Source organism: Furipterus horrens, unplaced genomic scaffold, assembly GCF_987537825.1.
Source record: "Furipterus horrens unplaced genomic scaffold, mFurHor1.1.pri manual_scaffold_4, whole genome shotgun sequence".
Classification (NCBI taxonomy): domain Eukaryota; kingdom Metazoa; phylum Chordata; class Mammalia; order Chiroptera; family Furipteridae; genus Furipterus; species Furipterus horrens.
The window spans coordinates 87,235,459-87,259,517 of record NW_028327174.1 but is presented as its reverse complement, the minus strand read 5'-3'; the positions used below and the strand labels follow the sequence as shown (position 1 = coordinate 87,259,517).

General features: G+C 38.8%; 1 protein-coding gene across 5 annotated transcripts in view; it reads left to right on the top strand.

Moving 5' to 3' along the window:
* FRY (FRY microtubule binding protein) overlaps positions 1–24,059 on the top strand; it is a 619,856-nt gene that overhangs the window by 576,342 nt on the left and 19,455 nt on the right. For 4 of the 5 annotated variants that reach the window (XM_090273729.1, XM_090273727.1, XM_090273725.1 and 1 more), the window contains 2 exons: positions 21,166–21,183; positions 22,896–23,006. In XM_090273729.1, the coding sequence (XP_090129855.1) occupies positions 21,166–21,183; positions 22,896–23,006 (129 nt within the window). The remainder of the gene's footprint in view (positions 1–21,165; positions 21,184–22,895; positions 23,007–24,059) is intronic. The other variant, XM_090273726.1, reaches the window with a different exon arrangement.

Here is a 24,059-nt window from a genome sequence, read left to right as displayed (position 1 = left end):
TTAAAAGACATCATTCAATCCATAACCACTAGATGACAAAAGGCAGGGATTAATTTTTCAATGTTCCACATTAGGAGAAAAAAAAAAAAAAAAAAAAAAGGGCTTCTTTGGAGGAAGGTGTGCTAGGCACATCTCACCTGTCCAAAACCCTTTTGCCCATTATATTTAGTTTGGGCTGAGGGAAATAGTTTATGTTTCCCCCCTCTCAGACCTCTGGGCCCTTTCTGTCCAAGCCATTAGGATAGAAAAGAGAAACCAGTTTTAAAGTGAATCTCACAGACCACCCCATTCTTCACCAACCCAGCCATTTAGTTCAGCCAAACTATTGAGTCTCAGGAGGCAGCGCTGCAGAGAGGATTAAGTGAGGCTTATGCGTACAGACAATCACTCAGGTAATGCATTCATAGGCTTATGCCCTTTGAAAACAGAAAACACATGTTAATTTATGTAACATAACCAACAAACAAGTCTCTAAATCTGTAAGACTGTCTTATTGGGAAGACTTCCAGTTGCAAGGCACTTGACATTCTACTTGCCTGCAACTTGAATCTCTTTGGTGATATCACAGATATGGTTTAATTTTCAAGTGAAACCATATTTTAAATGAGAAGAAACTTTTAAGACAGCTGACCTACTTTACAGTCTACTACTGATCATTGTGATTTTCCTTGAATAATGATTTTTCTCCCTAAGATTACCCTCCTTGTCTTTAAAGGGACTACATTAAGTCCATTTTTAATTTATCCTGTTCATTTGCATAAACATAACAAGAGCAGCAAATGATCACTTATGAACTTTAGTTCTGCTTTGCTGGAACTTACCCAAGGAACATTTAGGGTGACCCTCAGTCTGCTCTTCAGTGCACAGAAGCTGGGCCACATACCTGGCATTCATCCTTGCCTGTACACACCTGTCCTTTCCAAGTCTTTCTGGTTTTCCATTGTGCCTTAAGGTCCCTTCTAGCCATCTTTCAGGAAAACAACCTTCGTTCCTTCCCTGGAGAGATTGCTGTGGACCGCACAACCAACCATGGTAGCAGGCCTTTTATCTCGCGGGCTTTTATTACCTTTGAAAGTCATTCCCAGTTCCTCAGGGCTTTTTGGTAACAACTTGAGCCCAAGTATGTCTCCTTTAGGCTTGACATTCCAGTCAAAGACTTGGTCAAAAAAAAGGAACCTCTATTAACAACTGGTCTTATTAGGTCTATGCAAAGAAACTTAAGTCATTACTTACTTGTTTAGAATGCCAAACTCTGGAGAGATCAAATAGGGAGAAAAATATACAACGTGAAGGAAAATCTTTGACCTAATATTCACTGAACTGGCATTTCCATTCTTCATATTTTCATTTTTCCCCGACTAAAAAATATTTTTTGTTTGTTTTTCCATTACAGTGTCTCACTTTTTTCCCCCTCTTGCTTCCCTGTACCCTGCCCCTCCCTTCCCCCACATTTAGTCCCTACTCAGTTGCCCATGTCCATGGGTCATTTATATATGTTCTTTGACTAGACACTTCCCCTTCTTACCCCCTTCTCTCCCTCTCACCTCCCCCCTTGTTACTGTTAGTCTACTTCTTGTTTACATAGCTCTGGTTCAATTTTGCTCATTTGTTTGTGTTGTTCATTAGTTTCCTGTAATAGGTGACAGCATAAGGTATTTTTCTTTCATTGCCTGGCTTATTTCACTAAGCATAATTCTCTCTAGTTCCATCCATGTTGTTGCAAATGGTAGAAGTTCCTTCTTTCTTTCTGCAACATAGAACTCCATTGTGTAAATGTACCACAGTTTTTTGATCCACTCATCTACAGATGGGCATTTAGGTTGTTTCCAGCACTTGGCTATTGTAAATAGTGCTGCTATGAACATTGGAGTGCATAGGTTCTTTTGAATTGGTGTTTCTGGATTTTTCGGATATAATCCTAGCAATGGAATTGCTGGTTCAAAAGGCAGTTCCATTTTTAGTTTTTTGAGGAAATTCCAAACTGTTTTCCATAGTGACTGCACCAGTCTGCATTCCCACCAGCAATGCACCAGGGTTCCCGTTTCTCCACATCCTCTCCAGCACAAGTTGTTTGTTGATTTATTGATGATGGCCATTCTGACTGGTGTGAGGTGGTATCTCATTGTGGTTTTTATTTGCATCTCTCTGATGGCTAGTGATATTGAGCATTCTTTCATATGTCTATGGACCCTCTGTATGTCCTCTTTGGAGAAGTGTTTTTTCAGGTCCTTTGCCCATTTTTTAATTGGGTTTTCTGTCTTCTTGGTGTTGAATCGTATGAGTTCTTTATATATTTGGAGATCAATCCCTTGTCTGAGATGTCATTGGCGAATATATTTTCCCATATGGTTGGTTTCCTTTTCATCTTGCTGATGTTTTCTTTAGCTGAACAGAAACTTTTTAGTTTGATGTAGTCCCATTTGTTTATTCTTTCCTTTATTTCCCTTGCCTTAGGAGATATATCAGTGAAAAAGTTGCTACGTGGGATATCTGAAATTTTCCTGCCTATTTACCACTTCTTCTTTATTCATTCATTGTTTAATGGACACTTAGGTTGTTTCCATGTCTTGGCTATTGTAGATAATGCTGCAATGAACATGGAGATGCATATACTTTTCTAACTAGTACAGTATTGGGTTTCTGATGATAAATACCAAGAAGTGGAATTGCTGGGTCATATGGTCATTTTATTTCTAACTTTTTGTGGAAACTTCATACTGTTTTCTATAGACACTGCAGTAATTTGCAATCCCACCAATAATGCACAAGGGTTCCCTTTTCTTCCCATCCTCGCCACCACTTCTTGTTTGTAAATATATTGATAATAATCATTCTGACAGATGTGAGGTGATACTCATTGTGGTTTTGATCTGCATTCCGTGATGATTTTTGATGTTGAACATCTTTTCACATGTCTGTTGGCCATCTGTATGTCATCTTTGGAGAAATGTCTCTCAGTCTTCAGCCCATTCTTTGATAAAATTATTTCTTTGTTTTGAATTGTATGGTTCCCTTATATGTTTTGGATATGAATTATTTAATGGATATTTCGTTTATAAACATATCCTCACATTCACTAAGTTTTTCTTTCACTTTATTGATTGTTACCTTTGCTTTGCTGAGCCTTTTTAGTTTAATTATGTCCCTTTTGTTTATTTGTTTGTTTCCCTTGCTCAAGAGGACATATACAAAAAGAGATTACTAAAGTTGCAAATGGAGACAGGGTCCAGGTTCTTGGTGGTCATGAACAAAGAATTAAATGGACTACACCAACAAAGATAAGCAAAGCAAGTGAGATTTATTAAGCCCAAGATAAGGGAGTGAGCCATTTCTGACCAGAAAATGGCCCCCTTATGCCAAAAGGGTGCAGGCTTTATTGGGTCCCATAATTTTCCTTGATTGTTCACTGGGGAGAAACCACAATGCTAATTTAGGATAATGAGGCAAAGGTGCAATTGAAGCTGTGGCATGCACCTTGCCAGGTGTCACAAGGCAATTCTCAGAAATCAAGATGCTGACTGATGACAGATTCAGTGTCTCAGGACTTCCTCATTCCTATTCTATCTCCTGCCTCAACTTCCCCCTGAGAGACATAGTTCTCAAAAATTCCTTTTTGGGGTTGCTGAGGGAGGATGATCAAACTTCTGTAGCTACTTCCTGCTGGAAAGTGAAGATAGACCCTGCCTGCTGAGAACCTCTCACCCTATTTTGTCTAGAGGTTGAAGAGGAATCCTCCAGACAGTCATAGATACTGTGTGTTGGAAAGTATCAGCATTGAATTCCTTAGGGATTGGTTGAAAACCCTGCAGCAGCAGTATCTTGATGTGGAACTGTGCAAGTCTAGATGATACGAATTTAAAGATGCATGAGCCAAACAAAGATTAGAATTCAGATGATGATTATAATAGGTCTGAACAGAGGTAGAAACCAAGTTACTGAGGGAATGTATCCCTTAATAGTATCCCAGATAGTTCAGGTTCCTTGGATATAGTCCTTTTAGCCATGTTGCTTGCTGTAACAGTTTGTTCTATTTGTAGCAGAAACCCCACCCTCCTGGGCGAATAAGTAATCAAGAATTATTGACCCAAAAAGGAATATCAAAGAGTGCAGATTGTTAGCAACATAAATAAATAAAGAGGTTTCATATCAAAAATTAACTGTTATATTTAAGATTCCTTCTTCTTGAATAGGAGTTTGAGGTCTTCTAAGGGTTCACAGGGGTAGGTGGAATATGGATTCTTCTGCTGGTCTGGACGAGTATCTGAGTAAACAGGGGCTGGTTTTACTCTAGAAATGTGGACCCAACTACTGATTCATAACAGCTTCATAGCCATGAGGGTACTTGGACAGCCTTCCATTTAGGGCTAAGTTGATCCCTCTTTTCGAGTTTTGAGAAGTACCCAATCCCCCAGAGATACAGTGGCCTGGAATTCTCCTTTGAGAGCAAATAAGACCTTATTTCCTATAGTACTTTTTATACCTGTCCTAAGTTTATTATATACTTAACTGCTTGAGGGGGTCTCAGTATCATATATCAGATCTAGAGTTAAGAAAGGCCTACCATTTACCATCTCAAGTGGACTGAGTCTAGAATTGACCTTAGAGGACCCCCTGATTCTCATGAGTGCTTTAGGTAGTAATTTAACCCAATTCTCAGAATTTTCCTGACAGAGCTTTGCCAATGCTTTTTTCAAGGTTTGATTTGCCCTTTCTACCTTCCCAGAGGACTGAGGTCTCCAAGCTGTATGGCAATAATATTTTATGACTAGAGCCTCAGAGATTGATTGAGTCATTTTAAATGTGAAGAATAGCCCCTTATCACTTTGTAGGAAGTGTGGGAGACCAAATTAGGGTATTGTTTCCTTTAGGAGAACTTTTAGTACTTCTATGGCCTTCTCCATCCTTGTCAGAAAAGCCTAAATCCATCCAGTAAAGCTATCTATCAGAACTAATAAGTACTTATATCTTCTACAGGGAAGCATTTTGGTAAAGTCAGTCTTCCAATCTTCTCCTGGGTTGGTCCCTCTTACTGAATGGGCTCTTAACAGTCAGGGAAGGGATGACTTGTGGCCTGGGCTGGCATAGGCACAAAAGGTACAAGCCTGGCAGATATCCCTTGTGATTGTTGCTTTTTTTTTTTTTTTTTTTGCCTATGAATAATTTATTAACCATTGTTGTTGTAGCATTCCTATGTGGAGGGATTCATGCAAAGCCTCTAAGAATTTCCACTGGGAGGCCTTGGGAAAGAAGAGTTTTGGGGCAACGTATATCCAAGGTCCTTCATGGACAGACCCTTGCTCCAAAGTCTGCCCTTCTATTCCCCATGGAGGTAGGGGTCATACCTTTCTGGTGACCTTTGTGATGCATGACTGCCACTTGCTCAAGGAGCTTAACTACCTCTAATAGATTTAGGATTTCTGTTCCATGTTTAATGAGGGGATTCCGAACACTAAGGAGCCCCCTTTCTCTCCATGTGGCAGCATGAGCATGCAGAACAATGAAAGCATATTTGGAATCTGTATAGATGTTAATTCTTTTCCCTTGTCCTAGAATGAGAGCTCAGGTAAGGACCATAATTTCAGTCTTTTGGACCAATGTCAAGGATGGAAGGGTTTGTGTCTCAATGGTGTCATATAATCTACTGCATATCCCACCCTTTGCTGTCCATTCTTTACAAAGCTGCTTCCATCAGTGAATCACACTTCATCAGGGTTATCTAAGGGTTGGTGTAGCAAGTCACTCCTGCTGGAATATGTAAAATTAATAATCTGTAAGTAGTAATGGGTCAAGTCTGGAGATGATTCTGTAGGAATTAAGGAGGCTGGATTTAAGGTATTACAGGTTTTTATAGTTACTTCAGGATTATACAGGAGAAAGGCCTGATATCTGGTCAATCTAGTTCCTGTTAGCCAGAGATGCCCTTTCATTTCTAATACTCCTTGTCCCTGATACAGAGTTAAGACTTCTAACTTCTGCCTGTGAATTAACTTAGCAGCTTCCTTGGTTAACATGGCTGCAGCTGCAACTGCTCATAGACACCGAGGCCACCGGTTGCTACATTGTCTAGCTTTTTTAGAGAAATGTGCATTTCCTAGTCATTGGACTAGACCCCTAAGGCTATTCCTGCTTCTCTGCTTTGTATGAAGGGAAAGGCTTGTTTAAGTCAGGGATGGCTAGGGCCAAGGCCTCAATTGGGCCTGTTTGATTTTTATTAAAAGCCTGATCATGTTCCTTTTTCTATATAATGGGTTCAGTTTCTGATCCCTTAGTAGCTTCATATAAACGTTTTGCAATTAGCCCAAAGCTTGGGATCCAAATTCTGCAAAATCCAGTCATTCCTAAGAAAGAGTGGAGTTGTTTGGTAGCAGGTAGTGTTAGCTCAGTGATTGCTTTTATTCTTTCTTTTGAGGGTTGTCTAGATCCTGGGGTTAGGATATATCCCAGTTTACTTTTTGTCTGATGATTTGGGCCTTTTTCTTACAGACTTGATATTCCTTGTCCCCAAGGAAGTTCAGAGTTTCAATAGCGTTACAATCTAGGGGGTTTTTTTCAAGGGGCTGAAGACTAGGATATTCATCTACATATTGTAAGACAGCTTCCTCTTGTAATTGTAATTCCCTTAGGTCTTTTTCTAATGCTCTTGAAAAGAGACGAGAGCTATCTCTAAACCCTTGTGGTAGTACCATCGAAGTATATTGCTGATGGGTCATTGTTTTGGGGTCTGTCCACTCAAATGCCAACAACTATTGGGAATCTGGATGGACAAGGATGCAAAAGAAGGCACCTTTTAAGCCTAAAACTGTATGTCACTGAGTATAATCCAGTACTTGGGTGAGTATGGTGTAAGATTGGCTACAAGAGGATGTAGGGGGACAAGAGGCTCATTAACTAGTCTTAAATCCTGGACTAATCTGTATTCTCCTGTTGGTTTAAGAATGGGAGTATTGGAGTATTGCAGAAGGATTGACAGGGTGGGTACTAACAGCCCGTGTGTTACACATCTCTCTATGATGGGCTGCAGACACCCTACAGCCTCCTATTTGATAGGATTCTGTTTCCTATGAGGATAAACTGTTCCAGACTTTAAGTGAATTTGAGCTGGTTGGGAAATCTTGCCTTTTCCAGGAACTCCAGAGTCCCAAACTAGGGGATCTATATTTTATAAAATTTATTCTGGGATGCCATTTTCTAGTTTACGTTCATTGGCTAACATAACTTTAAAGATCTTAACTGGAATGTCCTGAAACTTTAAAATGGCCACTAATCGGGCCAAGTGGTCTCATCCTAGCAACAATAGGGACACTGTGGAATAATTAGGAAAGAGTGTTTAAAATTTTGGCTTTCAAATTGATAAGTAACAGGGGATGTGCAAAAACAAGTTCAAGATTTTCCTTCAACCCCCATAATATTAATTGACTTAGGAGGAGAGAGGTCCAGCCAGTGTAAGAATTAAGAACAGAGTAAGTGGCCCCAGTTATCTACAAGAAAGTTAATTTCTTACCTGCCACATCAAGAGTTACTCAGTAGAGATCAAGATGCTGGTGTAGGCTGGGGCCATTCTGTTCCCTGGACACCCTCAGTCCTTACTGCTGCCATGGCCTTAGGTGATTACCCTTTCTACTCTGGGAATGGGGGCAATCTACCTTCCAGTGTCAGGGATCAGAGTTTGTACCTTTGCACATGGAACATGGCCCTGGGGGTAGCCTAGTGCAATCACTTGCCTCCTGTCCAGGGCATTTGCACTTAAAGCATTTTGACCTTTTTGCCGTTGGCATTGTTGTGCCTTTCCCGGGTTACCCTAAGCTGGTTAAACATTGCCAATGGTGCTGCTAACAGCTGGTGCTATTAACTTGGTCTGCTTTTCCTCCCTCTTTTTCTCATGCAGGCTCTGCTCTCTCTTTTCCTCCAAATCACTGTTGTTAAGACTGACCCCCTGATTGCTATGGCTCAGTGGATTGAGTGTCGGCCTGCGAACCAAGTGTCGCTGGTTCGATTCCTAGTCAGGGCACATGACTAGGTTGCACGTCAGGTCCCCAGTTGGGGGCGCGAGTGAGAGGCAACCACACAGTGATGTTTCTCTCCCTCTCTTTCTCCTTTCCCCTCTCTCTAAAAATAAATAAACAAACAAACAAATAAGTAATTAAAAAAAAAAAAAAGACTGAGAAGGCAGTGTCTATCAGCTGGGCCATAGGAGTTTGTGGGCCCATTTGTAATTTCTGAAGCTTTCTACGAATATCAGGGGCAGAGTAGCTGATAAAGTGTTACGCCATTAATACTTGGCCCTCTGGAGAGGATGGTACTACATTAGTATATTTCTGGAATGCCTCTATTGATCAGTTGTGGAAAAAAGCAGGGTTCTCTTCCTTTCCCTCTGTTACTTCTCTGATTTTATCATAATTCACTGGCTTTTTGATCCAATTTTTTATTCCAACCAATAAGCACTGTATCATGGTGTTTTTATTTCTGTTCCCTCCCACTGTATTAGTTTCCCACTCAGGGTCCTGATCTAAGACTGCCTGGGCTGTGGGTCCTATATCATTGGGGTTTTGAGTATGTAATTGGTCTGCATTCCCAGATGCATTGCTCTTCTTCTGGAGAGCAACAGGTGGTCAGGATTATGTCAAGATCTCTCCAGGACATTTCAAAGGCAACAGTTGAGGTTTGGAAGTTACTAGTGAAGTGTAAGGGATCCTCAGAGAAGTTTCCTTGTCTATCTTTGCACTGCAGCAGGTCAGTTATTGAAAAGGGTACATGTACCTGTATAGGGCCTTCTGTACTTGCTACTTCCGTCAGAAGCAGGAGGGCAGGAGTGGTGGGGTGATATGAGGCTCTGCTCCAAGTATGCCCCACCAGACTAGGTTTCTTCTCAGCTGGTTAATTTTCGATATATTAGAGAGTATGGTGGAGGAGAGGTTAATTCTTCTGAGGTGATAGCAGAGGCTTCAGGACTTTGGGGCCTACTTTGTTCTGCCTGAGAGACAGGTGGGAACTTAGAAGGGGGTCATCTTAAATGTCATTGTTGACCCCTAGAGGGGCTGTCTCCTTTGGCCCAGAACAAAGAGCTGGATTGCAATAGAATGCCATGAAGGCTTGAATATAAGGAACTTCTGGCCACTTGCCTAACCTACTAAACAGGTCTCGTTGGAATATGGTGTTGTAATTATTGCTCCCATTTTCAGGCCAAACTTCCCCATCTTCCCCTATACTGAGGCCAAGCCATATTGCAAAAGAAAATTGGCCTCTTTTTCTTGAGATTTTCAGGGTGAAATTTGTCCAAATTCCTAAGAGTGCATCCCAGTAGGGATCCTGAGGGGATAGAAGGGACATTTTTTCCATGGCATATCTGAGGAAGAGAAAAAGAGAGTGGAACTCCCTGGCTTCCTAGAGGCTTCCCCTTCATCTGCCTAAGGAGTTCTCTAGTGGGATACATGGTGTCCCCCATTATCCCACCATTCTGCACTACCAGACATCTCTGGCAAGACAAAGGCTTGAGTGTGCCAGCTGGCAGAAAACAAACTAGAGTTGCCATGGACTAATTGTACCCTTTTTCCTGGTATCTAATTCAGAGGCTTTGGTTAAATTGGACATGGTCTGCCTCACAAAGAGTCTGGGTAAGTTGGACTCCTACAAGGAATTATAGGGAGAGGACTATACCAATTCTTTAAAACATTTCCCAAAAGGACTGGAGACCAAAAGAAAAACTGCTCAATCAGGCTGTTCCTGAGTACAAGAAAAAAATCCTCCAGTTATGTGGGCCAAGGTCTCTCCTGTCCTAAGAATCTACAGGACTAAAATATCTAAAGAGGAGAGGTATGCCCTTCTGTACAAACAGATTAGCTGGAACTAGTTTCCTCTACTCTTCATTAGTGCAGAGGGGGCAGGAGCATTCTAGCTTTTTACAGACCTACCTCACCTGCTCTAGGATAGTACAGATGGAAAGGACCCACCAACCTTAACCTGCCTTCAGCATTAGAGCAAATGCAGCAAGTGTTTTGGTTGCAAAAGAGACAAGCAGGGAAGAGGTGCAAATAAAGAGTCCAAAATTCAGCAGGTGAAGCAAATCTTAGGAGCAACATGATTGGCTTGCAAATGAGGCTGACAGTACAAGAGGACATAGTGAAGAAGGCAGGTGCACACAGCAACCCTTTCTGAGAATTACAATAGTCCTTTATGGAGAGCCACGGTTATGTTTTACAGTGTGCCTCATTGTGTGGATATTGTCTTATACTGGTGGGGACCTGGAGTCTTCTTTCCCCAATCCATGACCAGGTAATCCTCACATGAGAGTCTTTTAAGTGGCAGGCTCCCTTTAAGACTTTTAACTTTTGACCTGTGCCCACACAAAAGTGGCAATTCGCTTCAAAGAGCCAGGGCAGCCCAAGGCATTGGAAAACAGAATGGAAAGGAGACAGAGAATGAAAGTCTCCTCCAACCACCAAGGCAGTGAGGAATTGTTTTATTACTCTGCCGTTTCCACAGACGACCTCCTGGCTGGCTCACCAAATTCTTTCAGTGGTTGTGAACAAGAATTGAACAGACTACACAGAGATAAGCAAAGAAGCAAAGCAAGTGAGATGTATTAAGCCCAAGATATGGGAGTAGGCCATTTCTAACCAGAGTATGGCACCCTTCCACTGAAATTGTGCAGGCTTTATTGGGTCCCAAGATTTTCTCTGATTGCCCACCTGGGGTGAAAACCACAATGCTAATTTAGGATAATGAGGCAAAGATGCGACTGAAGTTCTGGTGTGCAAGTGTGGCTCCTTGCCAGTTGTCACAAGGCAATTCTCAGAAATCAGAATTTTGACTGACTACAACCACAGTGTCTCAAGACTTCCTCATTTCTATTCTATCTCCTGCCTCACTAAGAATGATGTTAAAGTGTTTACTGCCTATATTTTCTTCTAGGAGTTTTATGGTTTTAGGTCTTACATACATTTAAGTCTTTAATCCATTTTGAGTTTTTTTCTGTACATTGTAAAGACAGTGGTCCAGTTTCATATTCTTGTATGTATCTAATTTGCATGTATCATATGTTCTAGTCTCCTTTTTCATAGATTAAGTGACCATATACACATGGGTTTATTCCTAGGCTCTCTGTTCTGTTTCCAGCTCTTCACCACTGACCATGATGTTAGTTATGGGTTTGTCATATATAGCCTTTATCATTTTGAGGTAAGTTCCTTCTATAACCACTTTGTTGATAGTTTTTGTCATAAATGATGTTGGATTTTTTCAAATACTTTTTCTACATCTATTAAGATTATCACATAATTTTTAGCCTTGTGTTTGTTGCTGTGATGTATCACATTAATTGATTTGTGGATATTGAACTATCTTTCCATTCCCAATATAAATACCACTTGGTCATGGTGTATAATCTTTTTAATGTATTTTTAAATTCAGATTGCTCATATTTTGCTGGGAATTTTTGCATCTATGTTCATAGAGGACGTTGGCCAGTCATTCTCTTTTTTGTAGTGTCTTCATTGGTTTTGGAATCAGGATAATGCTGGTCTTATCGAATGAGTTGGGAAGTGTTTTTACTCTTCAATATTCTTGAATACTATGAGAAAAATCGGTATTAACTCTTTTTTAAATATTTGGTAGAATTCACCTATGACACTGTCTGGTCCTGGGCTTTTTGTTTGTGAGGATTTTTTTTTTATTATTACAGATTCAACTTTATTGCTTTAATAGATCTGTTCATATTTTCTGTTTCTATTCACTTTAATATTTTAAGGTTTTTTTGTTTCTAGAAATGTATCCATTTCTTCTGGATTGTTCATTTTGTTAGCATATAATTGTTCAAAGTATTCTTAAATAACCGTTTGTATTTCTGTGGTGTCAGTTGTAATCTTTCCTCTCTCGTTTCTGATTTTATTTATTTAGGGCCCTCTATCTTTTTCTTTTTCTTTTTTTTTCACATTTACATAACTTTTATTACAGCATATTATTATTATTGTTTTATTTTATTACAGTCAAGTGCTGCTTAATGAGGGTCATATGTTCTGAGAAATATCTTTTTCTTGATGAGTCTGACTAGAGGTTTGTCAATTTTATATTTTCTTTCAAAGAACCAGTTCTTGGTTTCATTGCTCTTTTCTATTATTTATTCTCTATTTTGTTCATTGTTCCTCTGATTTTTATTATTTCCTACCTTCTACTTACTTTGTTTGTTGTTCTTTATCTAGTCCCTTTAAGTATAAAATTATATGTCTATTTGGGATTATTTTTGTTTCTTGAGATAGGCCTGTATAACTGAAATTATCTCTTAAATGTGCTTTTGTTGCATCCCATAAATATTGGAAAGTTGTGTTTTCATATTTACAGTATTCTCTCACTTATCACAGGTATTATGTTCTACACAACCCCCCGCCCGCAACAGGTGAAAATCCACGAAGTAGGAACCTTACATTTATTTTAGTATTTATATATATTTTTAAGGCTTTATAAACCCTTCCCACACACTTATAAACCATTCCCAGTCCCTTATTAACCTTTTCTACTCTCTTATTAACCTTTTCCACACTTTTATAAACACTACTTATGTGCTTAAACATATTCTACACTCTTAAGCCTACATAACTTTTACACCATGCGTATATAGATAGTACCGCAAAATCCCACGATATAGGGAAAAATCTGCGATAAATAATTAAAAATAATATTTTTTAAAATTCCGTGATACAGGGAGGCCGTGATAAGTGAACCGTGATATAGAGAGGGACTACTGTATTTGTCTCAGGGTAGTTGTTGATTTCCTGTGTTTTTTTCTTTGATCCACTGGTTGTATAGTAACATGTTGTTTAATCTACACATATTTGTGTTTTTTCCAGTTTTCGTTCTGTAGTTAATTTCTAGTTTCATGCCATTGTGGTTAAAAAATATGCTTAATAATTTCAATCTTCCTCAATTTTTGAGGGATCTTTTGTTGATAATATGTACCTAAAATGTGGTCTATCCTGGACAATGTTCTTTGAGACCCTGAGAAAAATATGTATTCTGCAGTTTGGGGATAAAGTGATCTCTAAATGTCTACTAAGTCAGCCTGCTCTAATGTGACATTTAAGGCCATTGTTACCATGTTAATTTATGTCTGTATGATCTACCCTCTTAGGTAACTGTGATATTAAAGTCCCCAACTATTATTATATTGCTGTTAATTTCCATCTTTATTTCTATTAATATTTGTTTTATATACCTAGGTGCTCCTATGTTGGGGGCATAGATATATACAATTGTTATATGCTGTTCTTGGATTGACCACTTTATTATATAATGTCCTTCTTTGTTTCTTTTTACATTCTTTGTTTTGTTAAGGCAATTTAATCTGATATTAGTGTTGCCACTTCAGGTTTCTATTCATTTCTATATTCATGGAGTATCTTTTTCCATTCCTTACTTTCAGTCTCTGTGTGTCTTTCAATGTAAATTAAGTATCTTGTACGCAAAATGTAAATGTGTCTTGTGGGATTTCCTTTGTTCATTCAACCACTGTATGTCTTTTGACTGGTGCATTTAGTCCAGTTATATTTAAAGTAATTATTGATAGGTATGTACTTATTGGCATTTTGTTAATTGTTTTTTGTTGCTTTTACTGTTCTTTATTCCTTCTCTTAATCTCTTTCCTTTTGAATTGATGGTTTTCTTTAGTGTTTTATTTGTGTTTCTACTGAATTTTTTGCATACATTGTGTAGGTTTTTAGTTTGTGGCTACCATGAAGGTTCATATATATCCACTTATATCTATAGTAGTCTATTTTTAGCTGATACCTGATAACACTGCATTTTTACTCCCTCATCATGCTTTATTTTTTATGTCATGTTTTATATATTTTTGTTTTCTGTATCCCTCTTTATTGTAGTTAATTTTGCTACCTTTGTCTTGTAACCTTCATATTAGCTTTTTAAGTGGTTTGATTCACTGTGTATATTATATATTTGCCTTTACCAGTGAGGTTTTTTTCTTTCTATACTGTATTTTATTATTTCTGGTTATGTCCTTTTATATTCTGCATTAAAAAAAAGGTCCTTTACTATTTCTCAGAAATCCATTTTAGTGTTGGTGAACAGCTTTAGTTTTTGCTTGACCTGGAAACTTTTATCTCTCCTTGAATTCTGAGTAATAACCTTGCTGAGTAAATTAGTCCAGATTGTAGGTCCCTTTCTTTCAGCACTGTAAAGTTGTCCTACCATTCCCTTCTGGCCTTTAAAGCTGCTGCTGAGAACTCAGCTGATAGCCTTATGGATTTCCTTTCTATATGAGAGTATAACTCATTTTCTTCTTGTTTCCCTCAATATTGTCTCTTTATCCCTAATTTTTGCCATTTTAATTACAACATACTTTGTGTGAACCTCTTGGTTCACCTTGTTTGGAACTCTCTGTGCTTACTGGACATCTGTTTCCTTCCCCAGATTAGGAAAGTTTTCAGTCATTATTTCTTCAAATATATTTTCTTCTCTTTTCTCTCTCTTCACCTTCTGTAATCCCTATAATGCAAATGTTATACTATTTCACATTATCTCAGAGGTCACTAATACTATCTTCATTTTTTTAGTTGTTGTTTTAATTTTGCTGTTCTTATCGAGTGACATTTACTACTCTGTCTATTGGTTGCTAATCCATTCTGCTGTATTAATTTATTGTTGATTCCTTCTAATGTATTTTTTATTTAAGTTATTCTATTCTTCATCTCGGTGGAGCTTGGTTCTTTATTATATAGTTAGCTCTTTTTTGAAGTACTGAGTTCCTCTATTCTACTCTGAAGTTTGTTGAGCATCCTTATGACCATTTCTTTGAATTTTTTATCAGGCAAATTACTTAACTCTATCTTTTTAAGGGGTTTTTTTCTCTGTGTTTTGTGTTCCTTCAATTGGGGTATATTCTTATGTCTCCCTATTTTGTTTGACTCTGTGTTTATTCCTATGAGTTAGATGAAATAACTGTCTGCCAATCCTGAAAAAGTGGCTTCTGCGAAGACTGTATGTTAGATAGTTTTGGTAGGCTGGTTGTATTCTGGGTGGACATGTGTTATGTCTGTCCAGAAGTAGTGGGTTCTCTGAGAAAGAACCTGGGATACGCCCATGTGCAGTAGTTCCTTGTTGTCCTGGCTGTCCATGGCCAGAATGGAGTTGGGACAGGGCAGCCAGATGTGTGTATGCTTCCTTGGCCTTCTGATATGGGAGGGGCTGCCAGGTGTGTGCTCACAGAAGCATCCCATTATGTCTTCACTTTCTCTGGATGGTGCAGCTCCATGTGTGCATGCAGCACTCTCCAGACTGGACAGCCCTGCATACAAGTACTACAGTGCTTTGCTAGTTCTACAGTCTGTGTTGCAGCACCATGCTATACCTTCTGGATCAATATTCAGCTAGAGGGACCCCATTCATGTATGCTATGGTGCTCTTTTCTTATACTCGAGGTAGCTCTAGGAGTGGTGGTAGGCACATGCAACAGTAGCCCTGCAGGTTAGCCAAGGAACCCAGAGAGAGCTCCTGGTCACTATCCGGTACAGGGGAGACGTAAACTATGACATTCCTCAGTTCCTCCAATTTTAGAGACCCTCAGCTCCAAGAGAGCTCCCACAGATCCCACGGTCTCTCTCTCTCTCCTCTCTCTCTCTCTCCTCTCTCTCTCTCTCTCTCTCTCTCTCTCTCTCTCTCTCTCTCTCTCTCTCTCTCTCTCTCTCTCTCTCTCTCTCTCTCTCTCTCTCTCTCTCTCTCTCTCTCCTATGCCACCCTGGATCCTCCTCAGGAAGTATTTTAAGGGAAGGCTTTTTTTAAAAAGACAGGCATGATTAGTAAATGATTCTTCTAGAATAAGGCACCACACACACTCAATAGAACATAAAACAAGGCATGTGTCTCTTGAGAGGAGTCACACTCATTGGTAGACACTGCTTTACCAGTACTTTTTCAGCCAGAGCTTATCAGGAGGAGAGACAAATCTCTTCACAACTAAAAACTGTACTTCTATTTAAGTTTCTCTTGACCTCTCTATCTCCTGTGGAGTTCATTCTGGAGGGACTACTACTAGGTAACTTAACAGAAATGTTGCTCAGAGCAAAGAACTCAGTTCTGAATTCTATAGGCAACAGCCTCAGCCCCACAACTAGTTAACACAACTCACCTCCTAGTTCTGCAGAGCTGGCCTTGGTAGAGCACAAGGTGTTTCCACTTCACTCATTATACATGATTTTAGTTGACACACTCATAATTCAACAGATATTTCTGAGCACTACTTAAACATGTGACTCTTTGGACTCAAGTACAACAATCAACATTTAGCCCTACTGCATTTCATCTTGTAGTCAAGCCACCATTCCATTGTAAGGGTTTTCTTGAACACTAAGGCTCTGATATGTATTTTCTATTCCTACATAATCAATCGATGAATGAGAAGCCTGCAGCCTCTGTTCTTATTCAGAATGAACAAGTTAAATTGAATAACCTGTAACCTATTAGACATCATCCTTTTGCTATAGTCAGTTTTCTTATTATATAAGGAATCCTCTTTCCAGTACTGACTAAGAAAATGTATGCTGAAGTCAATGTTTTCTTGAAAATAATAAATACCTCAGGCTGTATAATCTGTATCATAGGCTTAAAGGTATTTATTTTTCAAAGCTTTGAAATATATTCATGGCCAAGGCCCCAAAAGTACTCATCAAACACAATAAAATGGTCATCAATGTGCCAGACCCATGTGATACTAGCAACAGGTGAGTACATATTGTTCATACCTGCTTGGGAGATTAGATGCATCTATGTATTACTGAGTAGAGAGACTTCAACAATTGGCTAAATTATCTCAATTTTATTCTGTTTAGTTTTAATTAGTGACTTTAAAAGGTGAAATATGATAAAAAATAATAGCTGGTACAGTACATAGTGGCTCATCTGTCATGTTGAAAACTTCTCAGATTTTTACCTATGTCATAAACATATAAATTTCAAAGCAGAATCCAGAGAAACAAGAATGCCTATGCTGCTGTTAATGAATAAGAATTAGATTATTCTGGGCTTAGATTATTCTGGGCTTTTAAGCTACCCTTTCTATGATCAGTTCTTAACGTCTTGGTTTCTTGACCTCTTTCTCATGTTGAGAAAACATTCCTCTAAATCCAGTTTATAGATCAGGCCATATCAGGACTGCAGGAACAGGGCTTGAAGAAAATTGTTTAGACCAAATAAAATAGTGACATTCCCACATTTTCAAAAGAACCTTGAATCACATAGATACATTTATAAATAAGACTTCTAAAGGGGTTATTTTTAAAACCTAAATATAAGAAAACATTAGCATGGGGGTGGGGAGCTTTTAACATTTTCCATAAAATGACCTCCTAAAAAGGCATTTTTCACTATCTTTTTAAAACTCTAAATGAAAACTAGGTTTCAGCCTCTGGCCTAGAAAAGGATTCAGAAATAATAAATATCAAAGCAGCTTGGACTAGCTTACCTACAAAGGAGAATTTAAGAAGGACACTGAGAACTGGTGTGTATCAAGTTGGCCACCTCCCAAGAAACACAGTTTTGTGCGCTGAAAACTGAGGGGGAGGAATTCATTTGTGGTGAAATTCCTTAGCACCAAGCAGGAGTCAAAAAGGCTCATTTGCCTTTATTGAAGAGAGAATTTGCTTTACCTGATGTGATTGATCTTCTTGCATTACAACTTTGCTTTGGAAAATAGTAAAAAACAAACAAACAAAAAAAAAAAAAAAACAGCATTTTCTTCACATAAGACCATGTAATTTACTTAGCTCTTGCTTCATTCCACACTTCTCAAAAGTAAATTCCATGGTAGAAGTAGTAATGTGCTAAAGTGCATACTAATACATTTTTATCAAACTTGACAATTTTTGAAAAATCTCTATAATGAAAATTTTGTATTATACACTTAAGACCTGGCCCCAAACTCCTTTTTGGAATGATGTTGTATGTCAGTACATACAATTTGGCTGTAAAAACTTTTAAGCAGAAATTTTGCTCTGAAAATAGTAAATACTTCAGGTTGTATAATCTATATCACAATATTAAATATATTTATCTTTCAAAGTTAGAATAATAGTCATGGTCAGGGCCAAAAAACAAAACTACTTAATAAACATCATACAGTAGTCATCAATGTACCAAACCCATGTAACAGGTGAAGCAAGAAGTGACCCTTAGAAGACAGAGACTATAGTGGGGATTATTAGTGGTAATACTTTCTGTTTGAAGACAGTAATAAATAATATGATGATTTTATTTTTATGTGTGTGTGCACCATACCTTATATTAAGTACAATTCATTAAGCTGATAACCCAGATATATTTTTTAAGAGCTTTAATACAAGGGGATTTTGTTGTCAAGAATTGGAAACTGAGTTAGGTCCTCAAATATTTTGAAAGTCCAGAACCAGATATATTGACCATAATAAAGAATGACCAAATTGATTTATTTAATATTGTGTCACGTTTTAGTTATCTCTTTCCACATACTCAAATTTTCCTTAAACCAATTCTATGGTTATGATATGGTGACACCAAAAAAAAATGGTAGCCATAGTTGAACATGGCCAAGTTAAAATTTATATTACTCTACTTCCCGCCAAGATGGAGGCATAGACAAACATGCTGCGTCTCCCTCCACAACTAAGAAGGAATACAACTACCTCAAAACTGGAGACAACCAGAAGTTCCAGAAAATCAAACTACATGGAAGTCCAGCAAACAAAGATATAAAGAAGAAATACTCATCCAGACAGGTAGGAGGGCGGAGCCGGGGCAGAGAGGATGCGCTGTGGTGGCGGCAGCAGCAGCAGCAACAGCAGGCCAGCAGAAAGTGCAGTCACATTTTAAAAATCAGGAGGGATACCTGGGGAGCGTTCCCAGCTCCTCACCGGACCTTGCAGCCCACGATACCAGCACCAGGAATAATCAAGCCTCATTGCTCCTGACTGTGCAGACCAGTAGGGGTTGGGATGGAGGCAGAAACTGCTGGGCTTAGCAGAGTCTGCTTGTTTAAAAGGACTCCACAGTCCTAGAACGTCTGCAGACCCACCCACTCTGGGAACGATGACCAGGACAGCAGCTAGAGGGGCGCCAGTCTGGTGGGGAAGTGGGAGAAGAGCCTGGAAAAGAGGTGAGTGCTGGGCAGGTGGCATTGTTCCCTCTCGGACCCCTGCCCCACATACAGCACTACAACTTAGGGAAACAGATCGACCTATACTGACAAATCCCTAAGGCTCCGCCCCTTACAACGTAACAGGAGCGACAGCTCTACCTGGGACACAGAGGCAAACAAACATAGGAGCCTGTCAGAATAAGGAGACAGAGAAGTATGGCCCAAAAGGGGAAATGGATCAAGGTTCCAGTGGGATAACTAAGTGACAAGGAGATAGCCAACCTAACAGATGAGGAGATAGACAACCTAACAGATACAGAATTCAAAACAATGCTGAAAAAGATGCTCACAGGCTTGACAGATATGCTTGAGTACAGCAAATGCGTAAGAGAAGAAGTGAAGGCTATGCTAAGTGAAACGAAGGAAAATCCACACAAAAACAGTGGTGAAGAGGAGACCGAGGTTCAAATGAATGATTTGTAACATAAGGAAGAAAAAAACAGTCAACCAGTTCAGAATGAGGAAGCAAGAATTGAAAAAAATGAGGAAAACTTCCCAAATTTTGCAAAGGAGATGGACATACAGGTCCAGGAAGCATGGAGGGTCCCAGGCAAGCTGGACCCAGAGGGGACCACACCAGGACACATCATGACTGAGATGCCAAAGGTGAAAGATAAAGATAGAGTCCTGGGGGCAGCAAGAGAGAGGTGGAGAGTTGCCTATAGGGGGGTACCTATAGGACTATCAGCTGATTTCTCAGAGGACACTTTGCAGGCAGGCAGGGATTGGCAAGCAGTATTCAATGTGATGAAAGGCAACCTGAAACCAGGATTACTCTATCCGGCAAAGCTATCATTTGGAATGGAAGGGCCAATGAAGTGCTTCCCAGACAAGGTAAAGCTAAAGGAGTTCATCATCACCACACCATTATTATATGAAATGTCAAAGGGACTTACTTAAGAAAAAGAAGATCAAAACTATGAACACTAAAATCACAACAAGCTCACTACTATCAACAACTGAATCTAAAAAATAAAAACAAAACCCAACTAAGCAAACCAGAATAGGAACAGAAACATAAGTATGGGGACCATTTAGAGGGTTATCAGCTGGGCCGGGGGAGGGGGAGAAATGGGGAAACGGTGTAGGGACTAAGAAGCTTAATCAGTTGGTACAAAATAGACAGGAGTATGTTAAAAATAATATAGGAAAGTGTGAAGCCAAAGAACTTATATGCAGGACCCATGGACATGAACTAAGCGGGGTGGGACTGCTGGAGGGAAGGCAGGTACTGGGCAGAGGGGAGCAAAGGGGAAAAAATTGGAACTACTGTAATAACATAATCAATAAAATATACTTAAAAAATTTATATTACTTTAGACTAACCATAAGTTCCATATTACTTTTGTCTACTAGCAAAAGAAAGTATAAAAAATAAAATGCAAGAAAATTACTTGTCATATCTCACACTTGTTCATGAGGTATACAGATAATGTTTAGTACTTTGAAATAATATCTAGCAGTACTAAAAAATATTCTCAATATGGAAATTCTAAAGAAAATGCCACTTAGATTGTTAATTATATTTTATGTTAATTGGATAGTCATAATTTAGTAGATATGAAGCCAAACATATGACTCTGCCTTAACATTTAGCATGGTATAATTTGTTTGGGTCTATAGTTTAATCACATGACTCAGCTGATCTCACTGTTCCATGTTCACCTGATATTCACATTTAAATACTAAAATTGTCAAGCAATAAAATTTTGACCTCTGGTATCCAAGACTACAAAAATCTAAACCAACTAACCAGAGAATCTTAAGATTACAAATTATAGTTTTCAATGTTTCTCACTAGAGCTTGTTTTTAACTGGGCCGCTGTGCATGTGAAATGGGTACCACATTCGGTAACATTTATCAAGAATGGGCAAGCGATGCTAATATTGCTGCTAGTTCTGCTGGCGGAAGAGGGCTGTGCTTTCTATGCATGCAGACACTGACCCTGTGCTCTCTTTCCTTTCCTGTCTCCTGTGCCATGCTTGCTGTGTAGCAAATGGAATCTCTGGCAGTAAGTTAACTTTCTTTCATACTCTGCCCATTTGAGGCATGGACTCATAACAAATCTTATTTTTACTATTACTGTTTTATCTCTTAGCATGTTTCCCCTTTTTCCTTTCATTTTATTTTATTTGGTAGACTGAGATATGCCAATTTGTTAGTAGCATTCTGGGCTGCTTTTGTCCCAAAAGTAGAAACCTATATTGCTATGAACTCTCTTACCATCAGTGGAAGATTTTGAGTTATAACTACCATTATCTGACCCTTAGGAAAGTCAGAGTTTTAATAAGTAGGTTTCACCCTAAATTGTGAAGGTAGCATTATTTTTCAAACAATACTTTATCTGCGACTCTCTGGCAGTTATCTTTTATATCACATTTTAAAAGAGTTTCCATAAAGAAAAGTTTAAAATAAAGTATTTTACTGAAACTATGAAAGATCTAGTCTGGGATAACTAGTGAGTGTAGCTACTTCTTTAACCTTAGACTGGTTTCCAGCGTTGAGAGATCAGATAAATCTAAGTAAAAAAATTTCCACCTAAGGGCCAGGGAAAGGGTAAGAGAAGAAAGAAAACTCCATTCAGCATAGTTTTAAGTGAACTTTAGTAACTTTCCTAAATTAGGATCAAGTCTGTTAATAATATGATTAATAGAATATTCTTCCTCAAACATAAATTTAAATTCTTATAGTTTATCTCTTTGAACTGATTCAAGGAAATAATTTTAATTCAGCACAGCCTCATTCAAAACTGAGCTGAGTTTTTTCCTACTCAATTAAGCAAAAGAAAGGCCCTAGTTATTGCCATGGAACCACATTTGAAAGCTGAACAGTGAAATGTAATTTAACCTACATATTAACCACTTTCACTGGTAACTGCTGAGCCATGAAATTCTACCTAATGAAGGTTATTCTTTTCCTCACACAGAATCCCATCCAGTACCTAGGTACTAACCAATTCTTAGAATTAAAAACAGACAACACTTAGAGTAGTATAATCATTGATGGAATTACTCATGATTATTTTTCCCTAATAGGATATATAAGCCATATAATGAAAACATTTTAAATTCCAGAGGTATCAATGGGGCTTTAGGACCATTTCGTATGATTACTTGTTTATGTTCTTTCCATAATAAGTTTTGAATGTTTTTGTAATTTCTCCTTTTTGTAAGCACATTTTTTACCCTTTTTACATCTCATTAATTCAACAAGTATTTATTGAGCACTGAGTAGAAGCATTGTAGGTAAAGCTAACATGATGCCTTAGGGGTCACGTGGCTGTTGTGTTTACACAGACTTCATGACGAGTGCCTGCATGCGAAATGCAGCCAGAATTGTAGCATGGTTCATCTCCCAGGTGCCTGCTGAACTTATAAATTTAACACTTAGAAAGATTCAATGTTTTACCTTTGAAATATGCTTTTTAAGAAAACATTCTTTCTTTTTACAAATAATTTACAGCTTATAAAAATTAAGACAACCTCAGTTATCATTTATAGATATATAACTGGCAAATATAATGGATATCTGGAGATTCACTCAGCTCCTTTATAGCTACTACACCTCGTTAATTAGTCATCTTTTCACTGATATTTACTGAGCGGATCTTCTTGTTCTGTCTTATTGGGAATAATAACAGCTAATTATTGGTACACCACGATTTCATTTGTTACGCACTGTCCTTACTAACTGATCTCTGCTTGTGCCCAATTCTCTCTGCAGCAACTGGAGCTGTGTCAGAGGCTGTATAAGCTGCACTTCCAGCTGCTGCTGCTCTTCCAATCCTACTGCAAGCTCATTGGCCAGGTGCACGAAGCCAGCTCTGTGCCAGAGGTGAGCCCTGCACCTGCCACCCTGAGTACTGCCCCAACCATCAGTCCTTTCCTTCCATCTCCAACTGTCCCAAGTGGTTTTATTCCCACATAATTATTTGGCTTTAGAATAAGTCTTAAATGTATCTTGTATTTCTATTCTTGTTTGGCAGTGCCAGGACAAGGGTGAGGCAAGCAATAGGCCTAGGCACAAAACTGAAGAACTCAGAGGGTGAGCTCCTGCCTCAGTGCTGTACCCAGAAGCCTCACTTGGCTCACCCTAATCCTGGCCCTGGATCATTGTGTTTGGCTTACCTTTTATATTTAGCTTTTTATAGTTGCTCTTACACTGAGATAAGAAGGAAATATCTATATAATGTTTGATTCTCTTCCACTTCCCTGATTAGCATTATTATGCTTTGACATTTTTTAATGTGAAAAGTAAAATAATTTACTTTTCAGAAGTAATATGTTACTTCTGAGTGAGCCAAAATTTTTCTTGAAGTGAAGAAATAGTACTAGCACATAGTAAGTGAAATAACAGGATGCGCACAGGATATGGGAGCATGGAAGACTGATGCCTAGAGTCATCTGGAGGTGAGGAGGTTGACATAGAATAACTTTTTGGAGGAAATCTCATCTTAGCTGATTCTTCAAGGATGAGTTGGAATTAAAGAAAGTGGAGACTAAGGAAGAGTATTCCAGTAAGAAACAGCATGGGCATAAATATGGTGATAAGAAAGAGAAAGGAACAACAAGCCATTTACTATTGCCAGAATATAGTGTGCAAACACAAAATGAATGAGGGAGTAAGGCAGAAGAAATAGGTAAGGGAAGATCATGGAAGATGCTATGCCTGAGAGTGTTTTGGTTAGAGCTTATGGCAGAGATATGGGGTGCATTTGATGACAGCTAGACTTGAGACAGGGAGACCACTTACAAGACTGATAAAATAGCTCAGGCAAGAGATGAGAGTTTGAACTCGGACAGAAGTGTGAGGATGAAGAGGAGGAAATGTAAGAGACAGTCAGGCAAGAGGTCAATGAAACTGACTGTGGGGAGGAGTGAAGGTCAG